Below are 19568 nucleotides of genomic sequence, written 5' to 3'. Positions count from 1 at the left end.
ATTGAAATTCATGTTTTTAGCACTGTAACCTCTCCTTGCTGTATCTTAAACTTTCCTGGCCAAGGGTTGTGCACCGGAGGGCTGAAGCCAAGTGTGTTGCAAACAGAAATCTGTGCATTGGTAGTGTTTGACACGCTGGTCCCAGGCAGCTGCACCTGGCCCTGCAGCCAGCCCCGTGCTGTTTATCTTCAAGTGATTTAGTTCTGCATGTTTGCCCTTTCACACAGCCAAGCTTTCAGCTCACCTTGCTGTAACTGTGCTCCCTCGCACCTTCCCAGCTGAAGCACAGGCAATTATTTTATTGGATCTCAGTTTGCTCACACTAACTGCGTTGTGTTGCTTCTGCACAGCCTCCCTGGCTGCCTGCAGCCACACACTCCCAGTTGTGGCACAGCACTTCCCACTCCTGGGAGTTATGTGAATGTTAGGGCACTGAGTGGCACAGGCAGGTCCTGAGGCATCTGTCAGTGTAAACTCATATTTACTGCGTTCCTTTCAGCCATCAGCACAGGAACATCTTGCTGTTTGGGAACACGGGATTTTGGAGCTGCCTCTACAGTTGCAAAATGTTCAGGAGTTTTTAACTGGCTTGAACAAAGCAGTCACAGAGCTTCAGTCTAATGTTAACCAACTTCTGAAAGAGACATCCTTACAAAATACCAAACAGCTTCTTTCCCTTTGAAATGAGCCAAACCAATACCTCACAAAATACCTTGGATTTTGGAATATTCCCTAAATATTCTTCCTTCTGGATCTCTGCAAAGCACAAAATCTTGAGCAGAAGAATAGACATTAAACTACACCTACTTTGCAGAAAATAGCATTTCAGCCTATTTTTGGCCCTTGATGCTGCTTGCTGGCCAGATGTGGCCCATCCTGTGAATCCAACACGACCACCCCTTCCTGCTCTACAGAATTACATAAACTCCAGCATCCCAGAAGGGATTTTCCAGCTCCTTTCAGTTTGCATACTATTTTTATTGCATCAACTTGAAGGACACAAAATGATCTAATTTGCAATAAGTTGTCATTTCTAGCACAGTAAATTTTAGCAAAATAATAGTTAGGAAGGGAACATGTAATAAATACTGAAGAGCATCATAAGCAGCTTTTAATAATTAAAGCAGACATTCACAATAGGTGATACAAACACTATCTACTGATAACATCTGCAAGAATGCACAACATAAAGTGTCAGAGATGGCATTATACTCCCCAGAATGAGGACTTGCACTACAAAATAATCATGGGCACTGGAAAACTACTCATAAGAAAGTACAACTAAGCAAAGAATCCAAAACACAGAAAAAGTAAAAAATGGTTTCTCATTAATGACTTGGGAGAAGTCAGAGAGAGGAGCTTTCTGCTCTCAGGAAATGGTACAGTAACAATTTTGCTCAATGGAGTCATCAGCAGTTCAGCTACAGATGTTTGTGATTTCACCCTATCAGGACCAGAAACAGTCAGGAGCCCTAATTAATGTTCTCTTTGCCACTCTTTTAAGCCCTGTCTGTTTTCTTGCTTCCTAACTCTTCAGTTTTGTTCACACTCTACTTTTACAAGGCTGTGTGAGACAAGAGGACCCCCATCTCCCACATTAAATGGGAAGGAGTCAAGATCCAAGAATTAAGTAGAGGGAGTTCTGACATGATAAAAAAACAGATTTTTAGCTACTATATATTCTCCCAGGCTGTACTATGATGTGTTATTCTTAATTACATCAGAATCATCTTTTTTAGACAACAATATGCTTAAGGTAGCCATACCTTCAATAGCTGTAAATAATATTTGTTCTTGTGGCCAGCACTTAGGAGCTCTGCCCTTTATGGTATATAATGCTTCTAGTTAGATTTAAAAATCAGATCATGCCATTTCAAACTACAAGGTGAAAAATTAGCAAAGGTGGTTTTTTTAACTCAGCCATTGTCTATTTCCAAACAGCTCAACCTCCCCCAGTGCAAGCAGATACTGAACAGCTCCTTGGTCCTGAACAAAGCTTACCTGTCTGCACAAAGAGAGAGCAAGGGTACTATTTCCTTTACATTCCTCCTAAAAACTGGGCAGAAACCTGGTAAATCCAGCATATTATATAGGGCTGGCAAAGAAGCAGTAGGTCTCCCACAAAGCAATGTAAAAAATACTGAAAGAGACTGAGTGGCCATAGCACAGGAAGGGTTTGCAGGGAACAAGATAAGATTCTTTAGAAAATAATAGGTGAGAGCATTACCAAGAAGAAAAAAAACTCATAGAAAAGACAGCAAAATCAGGAAGAAAAGTAAGAGGAGAATGGGAATACAAAAAGCACACGAAGTATGCCATCAGAGATGACAGAGGTACGAGCTTATCCTGCCTTGGGCAGGAACACAGAGAGTGACAACAGGAGTGCCCGAGTCCCTCCTGGCCTTGCTGTTCCGTGTTTAACTTCAAGGGGGCTTTGAGCAGGGAGCAAGGAGACACTTCAAACCCACCAGCACTGGCGGCCATGGCCTCAGGACATAACATTCCCCTCCTGTGCTGCAGCAGAGCCAGAAGGGATCATGCATGCAGTGTGCAGGCATCACTGGAACGATTCTCAGGGCTGGGAATTGCACCTTGCATGGATACCATTATGTGTGTATCCTGTGCTGGAAACGGAGCACATTATGCACAGGAACTCACAACCCCACTCTCTTCCTCCACACCTGGCTCCTGACAGTGTTTCTGTCAGTAAAGGGTAGCCTTTCATGAAAGCCAGAGCAGCATCCTCATCACGTCAAGGACACCAAGTACTTCAATTACAAGAACTATAAAAATCATCAACATACTGTGAATTTTATTCATTACGTTTGTCAGCTCTATTACTGATACTCGGCTAAGTACTAATAGAAAAAAGAAATATAGTCTTGACATTAGAAATACAGATTTCATTTCAGCAAATGCTGGATCCTTTGTCTAATGTATTTACCAGAAGAATAAACTGTAAATGAGTCTTGGGAAGCCAAGCCTTCAAAGCCTGCATAAGATAGCAAGTAGATCTTGACTATAATCAGAATTCCTACATAAAAATAGCTTCCTCAAAATCCTGTAATGCAAAACGTTCCAGTAAAAGTAAATAAAAATCAAATACCTGCTCTAAATCACTACCATAATCCTGATAACTGCAGCACGTGATATCAACCACTTTCCTGAAAACTAAATGATCTATTGGCATACATATTGAAAATTCACACAGCCCCACTACTCTTCCCCACAATACAACTCCTCAAGCAGCTATGCCTATTTGACTTCTAAAACTTAATTATTTGATTATGAGGGCTAGCTCTGTTTTAGACTGCAATTCATCCACCGTCATCAATCTCTACCACAGAGTTACAAAACCTTGCTTCTACTTTTACAGCCCGTGCATACAACTGTTTTCACACTTCCGAATGACAAATGAAACACACAGTATCTGTCTTAAGTATCACCGAGTCTAGAGAAGTGAAACAAGGTACTTGACATTCTTGGGACACCACCAGCAGCGTCTGCTGTGTTTTATGCTCCATCTCGCCTTAAATAAGCTGAATTTTATTTAAAGTGAAAAAAACAGTCAACGCTAAACTTACTTCAGAATGTAACATACTATACCACATTTGCAATTCACAGAGTAGATAAACAAAAGCTGCAGATTTGGACAAGATCTTTCACACTTCGCTGATGTGAATCACTCCAGTCAAACTTCAGACCACATTCGTTTCACCATCTGCGCGAACCATGTTGAGTTGGCAGCTCAGTGTCCAACAGCCGCATCACAGATTTTGGAAGCGCACGACGTGTGCCACTCTCACATCGCAAACCCATCTCCCAGGGCAGAGCCCTGCCCCTGCTGAGGAGCGGCATCCGAAAGGAGCTGCCTGCAACTCTAACACGGCTACAGTGTCACTCCACCTGCACCGAACAGGTATTAAGGCAACACCGATAGTTTTTTTTTTTTCCTGACAGAGGCATGCAGGAGAAAACAGTCTGATGAATCGCCAATAAAATCAGCAAACACCAAGGACTTACAGGCAGGTAGTTTCCCAGCAGTTAAATATCTGCACTCTTTTAACGAGCAACTCGGCAGAGCCCCGAATGCCCATGTTCCTCGCCGTTCCCTGCGTTTGGGAGCCACCTCCCGTGCCGCCGCTCTCCCCGCAGCCCCTCGCACGGCGCTTCGCAGGCGACAGCGGAGCCGGCGCGGTGCCCCCGACCCGCGGGCATCCTTCTGCTCCAGCACCGGAGCTGCCCGAGAGCCACCCCCGGCCGCGGGCACTCCGCGGGCGCGCATCCCTCCCCTCCCTCCGCCCGGGCTGCCCCGGGAACTTTGCGGCGGCGGGCCGGAGCGCACCTGCCGGGCTGCCCCGCGCCCCCCCGGCCCCGCTGCCCCCCGCGCGGCCGCGGCCCGAACTCACCATAAAGAGGCGAGCGGAGGCGAAGGGTCGCGGCGCTTCTCCCGCGCAGGGCGGGCGGCCCCGGCAGGCGAGTGGCAGCGGGACGCGGCTCCCGCCGCCGCCGCAGCCCCTTCCCGCGGGCAGCGCCGCCGCCCTCGCTCACCGCCGCATGCCGCGCCCCCCGCCGCCGCCCGGCTCCCCCCGGGCTCGCCGCTGCTCCGGCAGCGGGGCCCCCGCCCGGCCCGCCCGCGACCTCGGCGGACGGCGGCGAGACCCCGGGGGCGGCCCCGCCGCGGCGGTGGGGGGAGAGCAGGGGGCGAGAGGCGGCTCCGCTCCGCTCCGCTCCGCCCGGGCGCGGCCGGCGGGAGCCCCGCACCGGCCGGACACGGAGCTCGCCGGGGCGGAGGCGCTGCCGCTCGCCAGCCGGCGCGGAAAGTGGCTCGGCGGCGGGCGGGCGGAGGTGACCTTCAAGCCCGGCGGGGCGGGCTGGGGCGGGGAGGGGGAGAGCGGCGGGGGAGCCCCAGCGCCGGGGGAGGCGGCGGGGGCGGGATGCGGTGCGGCGGGACGGCGGCGGCGCGGCCCGGGGGGAGCGGGCCCGGGGGAGCGGCGCTCCCGGCTCCGGAGGCGCGGCCCCGCCCGGCGCTGGCGGCCGCGCGGCGGCGCCCGGGAACCCGCGGGGCCCGAGCGGGGCCCGTCCGCACCTGCGCCCGCTCCGGTGAAGGCTCCGCGGGGATGGCTCCGCGGGATGCCCGCGGCCGGGCGCTCCGCCGACCCGGAACCTTCCCGGGGCACCGGCGGCGCGGTCGCAACTTTGCATCCCCGGGGCTCGTCCCGGAGAGCTGCGCTCTCCCCCAGCCCGAGCGGGCAGCGCTGCTGCGGGAGGCGGACGCACACCAAAGCGGCACTGGGGGAACTGATTAAAACGATGCCCTTGGCGATCCCCAGCCATCTCTGCCTCGCTTCCTTCCTCGTGCCCAAAGGAACCCAAATCTTGCAAGAATTCTAGTGTTCACCTAAAGAGAAGAGTATCGCAGCATTCCTAAAGGCATGAATTACTGTTAAATGAGGCTGACAGCAGCTATTGACGAGAAAGTTTGGGGGGAAAAAATAAATATCAAGACCTGTCAGAACACTGCCTTGTCCTTCTCAATACCTTAAGTATTAAGTCTGTAGTGATCAAACGTTTTTGTGCTGCTCGACCTTCAGCTACAATAAATTAATGCCCCTGAGACTTACTCCAACATGTAACTGGTATCAATTACAGACGGGGATTGTGAGGATCAGACAGACGTGCTGCCTCCTCTGGGGTAGGAGTAGGGACTTGTTTTAAGCATCGAGATGGAAATGCAAAGCAGTTAACAACCAGGTGATAACGAGGAGGCAAGCTTTAAATCACAGGCGTGTGGTCCTTAAAAAAACTTTATATGAATAATCTCCCTATAAACTTTTTCATCCGTGCAGAAAATAAATACAGCCAAGTCTTTGTAAGTTGAACTGCAGTTCCCACATCGATGATGTACAGAAGTACCTCAAAAGCACATATCTGTATCCCTCTGCCTCTCCTGACAGATCTGGGGCTTGGCCTATTTCTGCTGCTATTTTAAGGCCCAAGGTGTGATCCTGGATCCCCAAAATACGTAACTTGGCAGAACTGCTCGGGAAGGTTCCTTTACCAAGGCACACCAGTTTATGAAGCAGGATGATTTCAGACAGTAACTTCAGAATTTATCATTCCTCGTTAAACATGAAGCAGTGTTCAATGGCTGGAAAATTTTACTCCACCTCGTTAAAATCTATCAGATTACTGAGAGATACAAAGTTACTCAATGATTCATTTTCAGGATCAAAACTCAAATTATCAAGTTATCCCAACAGATTCTCTCAAAATGTATGTCCCACTCTGTAGTCTGATCCCTATGAAGTTCATATAAAGATCCTTGGATGGATTTTAAATCCATCCTGTGGCTTTCCTTCATTTTTCTTTTCAGCCTTCCAATTCACTCCAAAATCAACATAGAGAGGGCAGTGGGAGGCTTATGTCCAACAAATGTAAATTGGGAGTCAAAATATTACACTGAAGTTCTGTAAATCACTAAAAGATTATTTTACAGTTGGTAACTGATTACTCTGCAGTTCAAGATATTTAAATCCACATTTTCTAATCCTTCTATGAGAAAGTGATACTGGTAGAAGGTTAGCAAGTAGGAATGAGGCAACATTTCATCAGCTCTTCCTTAATTTGTATAGTTAGGCCCTCTAATAAAATAATTTTCAACACTTTGATTAAATATGACTGACTGCATTGATAGATTTGCCATATGGCCCAATACCTTCTGCTTTTTCAGCAGTTTTTAAAGACTGAACTAGTAAAAAAAAAAAAAAAAAAAAAAAACACAACTGAAAAAGAAATGCCCATGAAAAAAATGTCCACCCTTTGATGACATAAGCTGATGTAGTATGAGGCAAACTTTCTTCCTGGTGAAATTGTTGCCATTAGGTTATTTAGGCTAAATGCTGGCTCACACAGAGGTGACCCCTGAGTGACTCAGAGGAGTCAGATTCTCCTCCCATACACTCGATGACCATGAAGCCCCAGGATTATGAAACACAGCAAGAAAGGAAAGGCCATCCATTGCCTTCTTCCCACGTGAAGGAACCCAGAATTCCTTTCTCTTCTCCAAATATGTGACTTTCAGGGCAGCACTAATGCAAAGATTTTTAGGTATCTCAATGTCTTTCCAAACCTGACTTCTTTATCCTCTCACCTGTCTGTACAAAGCTGGCAGTCTCCAGAATGAAGAATTAAAATTATTTAAAATTATTTTAAACTTATTATTATTTCAAATTTATTATTATTTTAAATTATTTTAAACTATTTAAACTATTTAAAACTATTTTAATTTAAAATAATTTAAAATATTTTAAAACAATAAGCCGCCAGAGGTCACACAAATAAGCTAAATCAAAATCCTTCATGAAAGAACAAAAATCTCATGAACTAGACATAATAAAAAGTTTTCTTTAGGCTCTCGAGCATTCCTGTTGAGTAGTGAATACTCACTGGAGTGTTGAGAACTACTCACAGGATTAAAACTAAATCAGGTGCAGGTGTTGGTTACTTTGATCTGTGCTTGATTAGAGAATCAGGTGTGTGCTAAGTGACTGGATGAGAGCTTGTCTTTTGGAGTCTCAACACCTCCATACTCTCCTTTTGTACCAAGCCTGTCAAAAAGGTTCCCTTGGCTTGTTTTTCACATCTGTCTTCCCTTTGTTCCCCTCACATGAAAGAACCCTGAACTGCAAGTCAGATCTTTCTTAAAAGAGCTCCTTCATTCTCCAAACTTTGCTGTCTGTATGAATCAGAGGCTCCCAGCTGGGGTTAAAGTTCTGCTGGAAGAAATAACTTTGGATGAGAAGAAAGGAGCAGAGAGAGAAGCCAGCATCAGTCTCACATGGCAGAGCAGCACCCAGATATTTTTCTGTTTTCTGTTCCAGAGCTCCAGCACTGCAATATTTCCTTTCCTAAACACTGTGAATCCAAATGTACCTGCCTGTGCATCTCTCCCACAGGAACCACCTTCTGAAAGGTATCTTCCTATTTATTCACCTTTGGAATAAACAGAGCATTTAAAGCATTTGATAAAAAATAATCTTGTTGATTCCACCCCAAAGTTATAATTGTGTAAAGCCACAACTCTCAGTCATTTCTGTAGGAAATACTTGCAAAGAAAACACACAAACTTACGTATAATTGTCAAGTCATGCACTTCAAAAGTTCAGAAGGAGACACTTTCCAATTTAATGTAAATTGGATTCCAATTTAATGTAAATTATCCATGGCAAGAGAAAAAAAATAAAGGGCAAGTTGCAAATGGCTCCATTGAAATAAAATGCTTTAAAGAGATTCCTGGTCAGGGATTGAGTCTTAAAATATTTTTGAAAATTTCTTTTCTGAATAAAAGCCTATTTCATATTTTCTTAAATTTGGAAACCTTTTCCCCTTTATAGTGAAATATTTTCTGTATTTATTTCCAAATTTGGGAACTGGTGTGAGGTTGTTCTAACCAAGACATCTCAAGAACACAGATATGTAGTATATGGGAGAAGAATTGGAGGTGAAAGAGGATTTACTGCAGAAAATAATTGTTCTGAACAGCAGACTAAGTCAGTGCTCTAGATGCTGTATCAAAAGAAAAAAAAATCAAGAGAAAAGGGGTAAAAAAATTATTTAAAGTCTTCAAATATAAAGCTTCTGTGGGAAGGTATAAATAGATATCTTCTGTAAGGAAGATAAAAATAGTACATATATATTTAATGCTTTAAAAATTCATATTGTATTTGCAGCAAAGAATATCTCCAACACATCCACTGTGATTTATTCCTTCTGGGGGAGGCTGCTCAGGCCATTACCAGTGGGAAGGGAACACAGAAACCATTTGCAGTAAAATTTGTGAGCTTCAGGACAAGTATTAGTGGTGGTGGCGGATGTGTCGCAAATTTCAGTGCCACAAACACTTGATAGATCGCCTTCAGAAAAAATCTGCATTGCTACAAAGCTTGGTAATGGTGCCTTGACAGCCCTTGGACACTGGCAGGAAGTGTAGCCTTAATGATCTGGGGAAAGATGCTCTGTGGATTCTTGAAATTTGTGACAAAAAGGACCCACAAACATAAGGAGATGAACAAATCACCTTCAACATACAGGGAACATGAAAAAAAATATGTACCAGTCTGTATATGTGCTGTGCTGAGGGTGTGGGGGTTTAGTTTAACTTCAGATTTCTTAAATTCTTTTTAATTCTTGGCAATTAATAGTGTCTTGAGCACAGTTTTATGGAGGGTGTGTGGTATGGAGTGGATAAAGATATTGTGTGTGTATGTGTGGGGTTAGATTAATGAATCTGGTTAGATTGAATTTGTCATTTGCTTGGGCTTTGTGTATCAAATACTGGCATCTAAATAGTTTAATGCTTTCATCTCCATGACAGAAAAAAGCGTTGCTGCCTTTTTTGTTCATATAGTTCTACTCAGGAGAATAACTTTGGGATATTGGGCCCATACTTTTAAGTTATTATTACATTTAGGTTCCAGATTTCAGTCATACATAATCAAATGAACTACATTGTCCCAGAGATTTAACATTACTTAATTAGAAATTCACAGCTATTCAGTAGAATCTTTGAGTAGAAAGATAATACTTCTATTTTTAATGCCCTACAAGCAATAACTTCATGTGCTTGTATCTACATATCTATAAATTCAAGAGTTTCCCACTTATTTGCCTGTGATAAAATGTTAATCTCTATCTTTTCTCCAGGGAGTTGTAATTTTCCTCCCCCCTGACTTTGACTTACAGCATATGTACAATTTCTCTCAAAGAAACATCTTGAAGAAGCAACTGCATGCCCTGCTCCCTGGCATCTCCTGATTTTTATCCATCCACTTTATTTCCAGGTTATTTTGGGAGTGCTTTGGGATTGAAGGCCGCTCAGATGGGGCTGATGGCTCATTGCTTTCTCTGTGGTGAAAAGGTCAGGCTGCTCTAGGTGACCTTTCTGCTGGGAAAGCTGCAGGTCTGTGAGCTGCCTTTCTGCTGTCCCGTGTGAAGGGATTGCTCTATGGATTCAGCATGATCAGATCCTGTGCTTCCCTTGCTGTGGGAATTGGAAAACCAGAAACTTCCACAGACACTGAAGGGTTTGATCTGCAGCCTTGGGAGAAGCTTGGATTGATGTAAAAATAAAATACACAGACAATAAGCAGAAGAATCACAAACTTACGTTTCTATAGTTGTAAGTAAGAATATGCCTTAGGTAAGTGAGAAACTGCATTGATAAGATGGAGAAGGGTTTCTAATGTAGGGGTGTGGTTGTATAGAGTAAGCTGAGGGTTCAGAAGTTATACTAGAAGCTTTTGTGTGTACGTGTGATAGCAGCCCATTGGATAAAAGTGTCTGCAGTGCAGCAAAATTAAGTAAAGGAGAGAGGTTAGAAAAGCAAAATAAACTTTGTGGCAACTTTCCATTGGGTTAGAAAGTTCTATATTGCCTTGTAACAAAGAACTTGTGTCTACTTTGAGCTATGGCCAGCTGCTTGCTCTCATAGATCTCACGGCCTCTGAGACTGATGTTTGTCTGAGCAATAAATCCTTCTTAGCCCAAAATTAATCCCATCTCTTCATTAACAGCAGCAATAATAATACCTTGCTGTTTTCATTTCCATTTCCATTTAGGCAGAGCTCTGGAAGTGTTGAAATGAATTGTTGGAAGCAATGACATCAGGCTTTTCTCCTTTGTGGCTGGGACAGCTGCTACTGAAATACCCAGGGCAGGACTCTGGGTGATTTTAGCCCAGTGCCATCCCCAGCTGCCTCCTGAGGATGCCACCAGCCCCTTCCCCTTTCTCTTCAGCTCTCCCTGTGCAGGACAACAGTCCTGGATGTCCTTGACAAAGAGCTACCAGACCCTTAGCTGTGAGCTCAGAGCCTGAGGAATTCCACGGGGGCCAGCAGGGAGCAGGCAGCTCTTGGGAGCAGCTGTGCTTTTAAAGGAAATAAAAAAACAGGGGCTTTGCAGCTCTTGTCATAAATATGGGAGCCATGAAGGAGCAGAGGGAGTCATCTGCCCAGTGATGGTCCCTGTAGGAGCTGGAGGGTCCAGTTAAGCAATTCCAAAGACATTCAGGGTCTGTTTGGTGCTGAGAAATGTCATTAATCCTTACATTGCTACAGCAGGATTCAGAGCAACTGAACAACTGACAATTTTTATGGTTTCTCCAAGTGCAACTTTTTTTGATTGTGCCACAATTAATAAAATATTTCATGGAGAATCATTTGTACAGGTTTGGAAGTACTTTTTCCATACCTGCAGACTTTGTAGTTTACTCTTTCTAGAGCTGTCTGATCACACTGGCACCTGTGACACCCTCAAAATGTGCTAACATTAGCACCACAACCTCGGACTTTTCACCCTAAATTTGAGGAACTCATTGACTGACATCTGCATTTACATTATACACAATTTAAAATTCCTTTTTGCAGTGTTAATTGAAATACTGGAAGACAGAATTTGAGAAAAACCTTTAGTGAAGACTACTTGATTCTCAATCCCCTGAACTGAGTTTCTAGCAAGTCTTTGTAGTTCATTAGCTACTGGATTTTGGAATTATCATCTGCCCCTCAGCCTAACAGCACTTGGAATTAGTCCAGAACTGAAGACCCCAAATCCTGGAGTGTGGACTAACATAATTGAGAAGTACTTGCCTAACATCACACGTGATTCTATGTTTGCAGCAGAGAAAGGATTTAAAACAGGGTCATCGACAACAAATACCAGGGAAGCTACTGGTTAGCAAAGAAAAAGAAAAATAAATTCCCTGAAAATAATGAAATATTTTCCAAACCTTTTATTTGTGAATCCATATTGCTGTAGATAAAGAATCAAGTTGGCAAGTGGTCCATTAGAAATAAGGGAGAGGAAAAAACCCACAGAGGTGTATTCACTCACTTTTAAGGTTAGAAACTCCCAGAAAATTCAAGAGCTGCAAAAATCAGATCTGCCAAAATCTCTGACTTTTGGAGTTAAACTACAGTTACAGAAACAGGTAATTTCTTTCTAGTATTTTTATCACTAATGTATTCACATCTCTGCTCTCATATGTGGAATATATATTAGATTCATAAAAATGAATTGAAATTTACTATTTCCTGGATTATCTTATTCCAGTTAAACCCTTGATTCATAAGGCAATTGCTGAAGATAAATAGAACTTCATTAATTGTTCATAAACTGCACAAATTCACAAGTTAGAGATGAAAAATGTAAGCCACACAACCCTTCATCTGTAGGCCACAAATTCGAGTCCAGGTTTGAGATCAGCAGTGACCAAGATCCATTTTCATCTTATCACCTGAAGGCTTTCTGGTACCATTTGTGAACTCAGTCTGTTCCCTCAGCTCCATCTCTGCAGAATAAGTGGCCACATAAATAATTCACTGGAACTTGTCAGAAACAAGAAGTTGTGAAATGTAAAGTCCCCTCCATCCATCCATCCAGCTGTGTAAGCAGCACAGGAGCTAATTTTCTAACCTTTCACTAAGCTGTGCATGGAACTAGACACAGAGGAGCTCTTGCACATTTTTAATAAACCAAAGCTCCTCAAATATCAATTCTTTCTAATAATACATTCCCTAGAAATACCACTTGTGAGGTTTGTCTGCTCTTTATTGCAGAAAAACTTCTCACAGGGACCTTTGGCTACACACCTGTAACAAAAAATAGCTTTTCCTTAACTGAATAACGTTGATGTTCTGTTGCCCAGGGGGAGTACATCAGAGTCAGACTTACCTGAAAGAAAGCACAGAGGGGGCAGGGGGGACATGGCACCACTTATTTTGGGGTTTTCGTGGTTTTTTGCAGTGTGAGTTAGATTATAATGGGATTTTTAACGTCATTTGGAACCTTAAACCTTTTTTAATTTGCATGAGAGAGAAAACATGAGGACCTTACCCACCTTTGTCTTGGCAGCACTCTGGCCACGTCTCCTAGGAGAACATGGAATAACAGAATTGTGGAGTGGTTTGGGTTGGAAGGGACTTTAACACCATCACATCCCATGGGCAGGGACACCTTCCATAGGCCAGGCTGCTCAGAGCCCCATCCAACCTGGCCTTGGAACACTGAAAAACGTAAGAGAGCCACTTGATCTGCAGCACTTTGGGTCTGATGACTTCCAGCCCATGATGTGGTGAACGCCGGCTCCTCTGCAGTGGTGGCTGAGACAAAGGGATGCTGAAGGCCACAAATGTTTCACTGAGTTTGTACTAAAATGGATAGTCACTGGGTTTATTTCTGCAACTACAGCTACAAAACTAGAGTTTTAAATAAAGCAGGTTTTTACAAGGTTTAATGGTAATTTAAATATTTTGCCCTTACATAATGTGTTAGAAGAACTTTTCTAAGAAAGTGACTGAAAGTAGGCATTTATTATTTTCTTGTTCTACCCTCACACTGAGACCTTAATCAAGCAGATGTAGGATTTGTACTTATGGACCAGCTTGCACCTGCACAGGAAACCATGTCCTGTGCCCTCCATTTATCCCCATTCACTGCACTAGGTCATGGGTTTAGAAATTATAAATTACAACAGATTTCTCTTCTACTGCTGTGAAAATTTAGCCTCCAGGTAGCCACTGGTAACCCCCAGGCTGTCCAGATGCAGACAAGTGTGGAAGTAATCTGAGAATCATCCCTGTGCCAAAGGTTTTAATTAAAAAAAACAAACAAACAAACAAACAACAAGGAGCACTCCTTAAGACACTTGTGCCTACAAAAAGAGTCAGCAAACCAACTACAATGGCAGGAAAAGTTATACAGCCCTGGCTATTCCAGCTGTAGCTGCCTTACTAAAGGCACTGCTTTTTGGGGAAGAATTGTGTTGAAATGATGAGCCAAAAGTGACAATAGTCATCCTGCATCAACATCACAAGAGACATGCAAAAGGGCTTCTAACACGTATCCACAGCCAGCCAATGACTACAGGAAATATCACATCAATACACAGATCAAGCTGATGCTTAAGATGGCTTTCCAAACCACCTTTGTCAATTGCCCTTCTGCACATAAGGGCCTCATGTTAATTGCTTTAAATATTGTAAGGGATTAAGCAATTACGGGGTTTTATAGAATAGAGTCAATAAAAAAAATACTCTCTTTTCAAGTCTACTACATGAACTTAATTATGAGATAAAGTGTTAATGATCCTGTAGTACTTTTACACTGTGAACAAGGCAGATGTACAGGCTGGCCAGGCGTGTGATAACAGGAATTTCAGTGGGACTTCAACTGGGCACCTGCTGCTGCAGAAAACCCCTCGGGTTACAAGTCATTCCCTGAGGAAATGAGTTTTTCAAGCTGGCATAGCAGTAAGAGCCAAAGGGCTTGATCCTTTTCAGAATGAGAGGTAGGACCCTAAACCACTTCAGAATTCTACAGGCTTTGTACAAAACTCACTTGATTAATCTCTAGCAGACTCTGGAAGGCTGTGACTAACTGTGAGGGGCCACTACTAATTTTGGTTATTAACCTCATTTGATAGAAAGATAATCTGTTTGTCCATTAATGTTAATCCCTTTAAAATATTTCTAGTGCTTCTCCCATTAATCCATGCCCTTTATTTGATTGCAGGGGGACTAATTGCAGAGTAAGATAATGGTTTGGATGAGTATGTCTGGCAAAAAAAAAAAAAAAAAAAAAAAAAAAAAAAAAAAAAAAAACTTATCTTTAAAAAGAAGATTTTCTTGAGAGAGGAGCATTTCAAAACTTTTATGTTTCCTAGGCCTGGAAAGGGGTGGGCTATGTAGGGATTCCTAGGTAAAAGTCTCCAGAAGCATATAAAACTAGAGTTTGTGGTGTATTCTTACACCAAACACATTTAAAATCCTTCAGCACTATTCAAATAAAACCAAAACTTGATGGGTCGAGAACATTTCCCTTGTGGCTGCTGAGAAATGAGAGTCAGTAACATGAATTCTGCTCCCTTCTTTGTTCAGTACTGAATAGAATGGAAATGGGAAACCTGCATTTCCTGGGATTTGGTGAATCTGGGGACATGGTGGGGTAAATATTTAGCTCAGCTAATAAAACAGATGTAACAGTCTGGACCTGGTGCCAACAGTAACAAAGACCTTGTGCAAGGGCCATTGGTTTCAGCAGCATTTTGGGAGTTGGTGTCAGCTTCATTTTAAACCCAGCAACAGAACCATTGATTTCATTAGGCAGGAAACCATGAAAAACACACAGAAATTGATTTGGGATGTGGAACGTACAAATTTGGGAAATTGACTTTGGGATGTGGAAAATACAAATTTGGGAAATTGACTTTGGGAGGTAGAAAATACAAATTTTGATGAGATTCCCCCCTGAATTTCTCATTCACACTCTCTTTACCACTGCCATATGAGTAGCTATATTTAGATTCCCATGTTAACACAAAAACCTGGAAGACTTCCTGTACCTATGAACTGCTTCCTCAACATGCAGGAGATCATGTCAGAAACCTTCATGAGGGTATTCTCAGGCCTTGGCAGAGCTGGGAAGGTCAGGATCGAGGCCAGTGCTCCATGCCTGATGTAGTTTTTTCCCAAAGGGACTGCACAGAGCACACAGAATACAAGGCAGAGGATTCTTGTTTTATATAAGCTGTTTCTAAGCCTTAATTTGGCATAAATGCCTGAGTAAAGTGAATGGGGAAGAGCAAGCACGCCCCAAAATCTTTCCTAATGACCTCTCCTGACAGATGCCACCCCAGCTCCCAGAACCACATAAAATAAATCCAGCGCAGCAGTGAATCCTGGTAGGAAAGAGTTTGTGGGCTGGTAACATTTTCAATGTAAATTGTGCAAATTTAGCTTAGGTGAAGTCATTCTTTATTGAGAATTGCATGATGTGCAGCATCCCCCAGGTTCATCACCAGAGTTGCACATTTGCTGTCACTCACTGAATGAACAGCCCCCCTTTGCATTCCTGCATTTATCTGTGGCCCACAGCTCTCACTGACCCTGGCCCTTTTCCCTCTTTCTGAGCTGACCATGGCTCCCAAAGTGTTTTGGAGAATATTGTGTCTCGATCCTGTACTCAGGATACTGAATCTGTGTTTCAAAGAGACATTTGCCCACGCACCAACAAAGTAAAATGAATTCCACAACAAGCAGCCTCTGCACATTAGATTTACGAATCTATGCAGATTCTCCAGAGAGGCATAATTCTTCCACAACACTGAAAAAATCCTCCCCCCTTACCCTTTTCTTGAGCTTTTAATTATAAAAGATTTAAATATAAAATTATTTCATTCAACCTCTTTCTTTTATCTACACCTATCCCCATTTCTCAATTTCATAACAGCAGCTTTATTCCCTTGTATTTTACTCTATTTTACATCTTTCTTTTCACCAAGCCACCTCTTATGAATTGTGTGCCAGGAGTGAAAGCTCCGCCCTTTTCTGCATCCCTGAAAGTCCAGGAAGTTTTGAAGAGGCTTTGTGATTTATGTCTTTTCATGGAGCATTCCATGATTCCTCCTGCAAAGTGTCAGGAGATAATGAGGTGATGAAGAGTTTGTGCAAGGGGATGTGAAAGGCCATGTGTCAGACATCATACTCCAGTTGTCCACCCACAAGTCCCCTTTGGGTTCCCTTTTTCCAAACCAGTCCAAGGTCTCCAGCTAAAGGATCACAGCTGGAGAAGACTGGAGAAGACTGGACTTTACCTGAGAAACTTTGGTGTGAATAATGTGTTTACATTATTTTTGTTATCTTTAGTAGATATTGTTCATTTCTACCATGGAAAATATTGAAATCTCATGAACCTCACAATTTCCATCATATTGTTTTCATGAACTTTTCCAAACAAAGCTCACAAGTCCCATGAACCATCTAAAGTGAATTATTGTGCCTAATGAGGCCCTCCCAGGCCTTTGGGGAAGAAGAGGAACTCAAGGAACCCGCAGAACTTTTCCATAATACCCACCATGGCCTCACCCAGGTACGTTCAAGGCACCAGCAGCTTGGGCAGCAGGCTCAGCTCTGAGCTGTGGTGGGGCTGAATGGAGCCAGTTCTGGGCTCATTCCACAGCCTTTCCACAGCAGCAGACTGAAAACCACCTTCAGTGGGTCAAATGGACAAACAATAAAGCCCCTTCAGAGATTCAGCAATGCACAAGAGGGATTTGCTGTCCTAAATCAAAAGGAGACTTATATGTAAAATTCAATTTCTGTATTTACTTCTTTGACAGTTTTTTTAGAAAGCAATTGACTACTCATTTGGAAACTGGCAACTGCAAACTTAGGAAACACTGAAGTATTAAAAACTACTATTAAACAGTTTTAAATGATCATTACCTGGAAATAGATGAAAAATGCCCAATTATAACTGAAACTCATTCCTAATATATTGTTATTTGCCATCATCTTTGCTTCATGAAATCTGATTCCAATCTGAGAAGATTCTGCCTCGTTGTACTGCCAGGGCAGACCAAATTTCTTGCAGCCATGACTGTGCCCTCACAGGCAGTTTTTAATTTCATCACACTGTCAGAGAATTCCTATCATATTTATACAGCTGCAGAAAAATCAACCCAGAACAGTTCTGAAAAACCTTCAAGCCGTAAACTTTCTAAAATAATGAAAAAATGATCACATTATCACATTATTAAAATACATATACTTACATCTGCTCACTAATAGTTTACAATTTTGCTAAGGTTTGCATTCATGAGCAAAACTGCTATGAATTCCAAAGGAATTTACAATTATTTTACCACAGCCTGTTAATAATAGAAAGACTATTCTTTGAAAGTAATAGAGCAGAAAAATAAGGCTAGATCTTGTCTCAGGTCATATAAACCATCATTTAAAGACTATCAGTGTGTTGTGGTTGTTAGAGGCAGTGACACAAAACTAATTTATGGTGACCAGGCAGAAGGCATCCAGCTGGAGAAATCCTCCCCAATAATCAATGACAAAAGAGTCACCTCAGCCGAGTGTGCCCTGCAAGCCAAGGCAGGAGCAGCACTCGCTGCTTCCCCCACTGATTCCCTGCCAAAGGGAAAGGTTGGAGCAACTAATTAAGCCTGAAATGATGTAGCATCATCGGATATTTGCCCCTGCTGCAAGTGCTTCTGATCCAAAGGTAATGGATACATCTGAGGAAAGCTCTTTGAGGAGCTGTTTACCAAAAATGAAAGCAGAGCCCACAGCGGCTCAGAGATCCCCCTTTGGTGCTCAGCTCTTGGGATGATCTGCTGCTGCTCAGCTCAGGAAAAGCAGGCTGGCACCAGAAAAAGCAGGAAAACCTGTCCTGCAATGTCGCTATTGGACACGAAATGAGTACATAGAAGCTTGGTGAGTTCAAGAGAGAAAAAGACCTAATTTTATTTCTGACCTTGGAATATATAGAATTCTAAAAGTGACAGTGGATTGGAGGATGAAACCTCCTCTCCAACCACACCGGTCAAACCAACAGTCCATCAATTCTCTCCTCCCACAAAGAAGAATGCAAAACAATCATTATTTACATGAACAGTGTGTGAGAACTCCAGTAGAAATATGTAAACATTATCAGAAGGCTAAATAAGTTTTATGAGAAGTTTAAAACTTTCAAAAGAACTATAAAAGAAAACTTAACACTTTTAAAAATCAGGGCAACACTGCAACACTGGTACCGAAATTTCACCTCTATTTCAGTGTCTCAGGACTGCTAGAATGTGCTGCACACAGAGAGTCTTTGCAACACGGTTCCAGCCTGTCTTTACATTGCTCCTGGCCTCCACCTTCATGCCATGATCCCACAAGGAGGTTTCTAAAATACAACTCAAATGAACAATACAATAGGAAAACTCACAGGAAAATGAGCTGAGAGAGAACCATGGAGTGGTTTGGGTGGAAAAGGACCTTAAAGCTCATCTCATTCCACCCCCTGCCGTGGGCAGGGACACCTTCCACTGCCCCAGGTGTCCAGCCTGGCCTTGGGCACTGCCAGGGATCCAGGGGCAGCCACAGCTCCTCTGGGCACCCTGTGCCAGGGCTGCCCACCCTCCCAGGAAGGCAAAGCCCAGTGGTCGAGGCCACCCAAATTCCATTTCTGTAGAGGCAATTGCCCTTTGTTACACACAAACTCTCCAAGGGGTGGGAAGCCCTTAGGGGAAGGAGAAAAATAAAATTATGTTTTCTCTGAAAGCCTGCACTGTCTTTGAGAGTTCCAAGAAATGAGAGATATCAAAATTCCTGTTCCCTGTAGGTGCTTGGGTTTGTGAAGGTAGCCAGCCCAGGCAGACTGGGTTGTTCAGAGAGCAAGAGGTGAGATGAGGAACCATCTCCTTGAGCTTCATCCTAACAAATGGAAATGCTCAAACAAAGACTTGCTTTTGTGGGGTTTGTTTGTTTGGGGGTTCTTTGTCGTGTTTGTTTCTTTGGTTTTGGGGTGTTTTGGGTTTTTGTTTTGTTTTGTTTTTTTTTAAGAAACAACTTCTGTGGCTGTCACAAAATCTCATGGTTTCCATCCACAGGGCTTAGAGTGCAGCAAGGGCACAAGTCTGCCCCAGGAGCCACAGACACTGGCAGCAGCTGCAGTTTGCCCAGCAGCAGCCACAGCTGCGGGGGCACCACGCAGGTCACTGCTTTCTCCAG

The 19568-nt window shown here is 43.4% G+C and overlaps 1 protein-coding gene across 2 annotated transcripts in view; it reads right to left on the bottom strand.

Annotated features, from left to right (window-relative positions):
* The window catches only part of RBFOX1 (RNA binding fox-1 homolog 1), a 1013650-nt gene that overhangs the window by 785550 nt on the left and 208532 nt on the right, over window positions 1–19568 (bottom strand). Inside the window, exon 1 of one of the 2 annotated variants that reach the window (XM_053957186.1) lies at window positions 4410–4514. The exons of the other annotated variant lie outside the window; for it this stretch is intronic. Coding sequence (XP_053813161.1) covers window positions 4410–4412 — 3 coding nt within the window. The 5' untranslated portion in view covers window positions 4413–4514. Of the gene's footprint in view, window positions 1–4409; window positions 4515–19568 lie in introns of those variants that run through there. 2 annotated transcript variants of the gene reach the window in all.

This window comes from Vidua chalybeata, chromosome 16 (genome assembly GCF_026979565.1).
Source record: "Vidua chalybeata isolate OUT-0048 chromosome 16, bVidCha1 merged haplotype, whole genome shotgun sequence".
Classification (NCBI taxonomy): Eukaryota; Metazoa; Chordata; class Aves; order Passeriformes; family Viduidae; genus Vidua; species Vidua chalybeata.
This window is presented reverse-complemented; position numbering and strand designations above follow the sequence as displayed.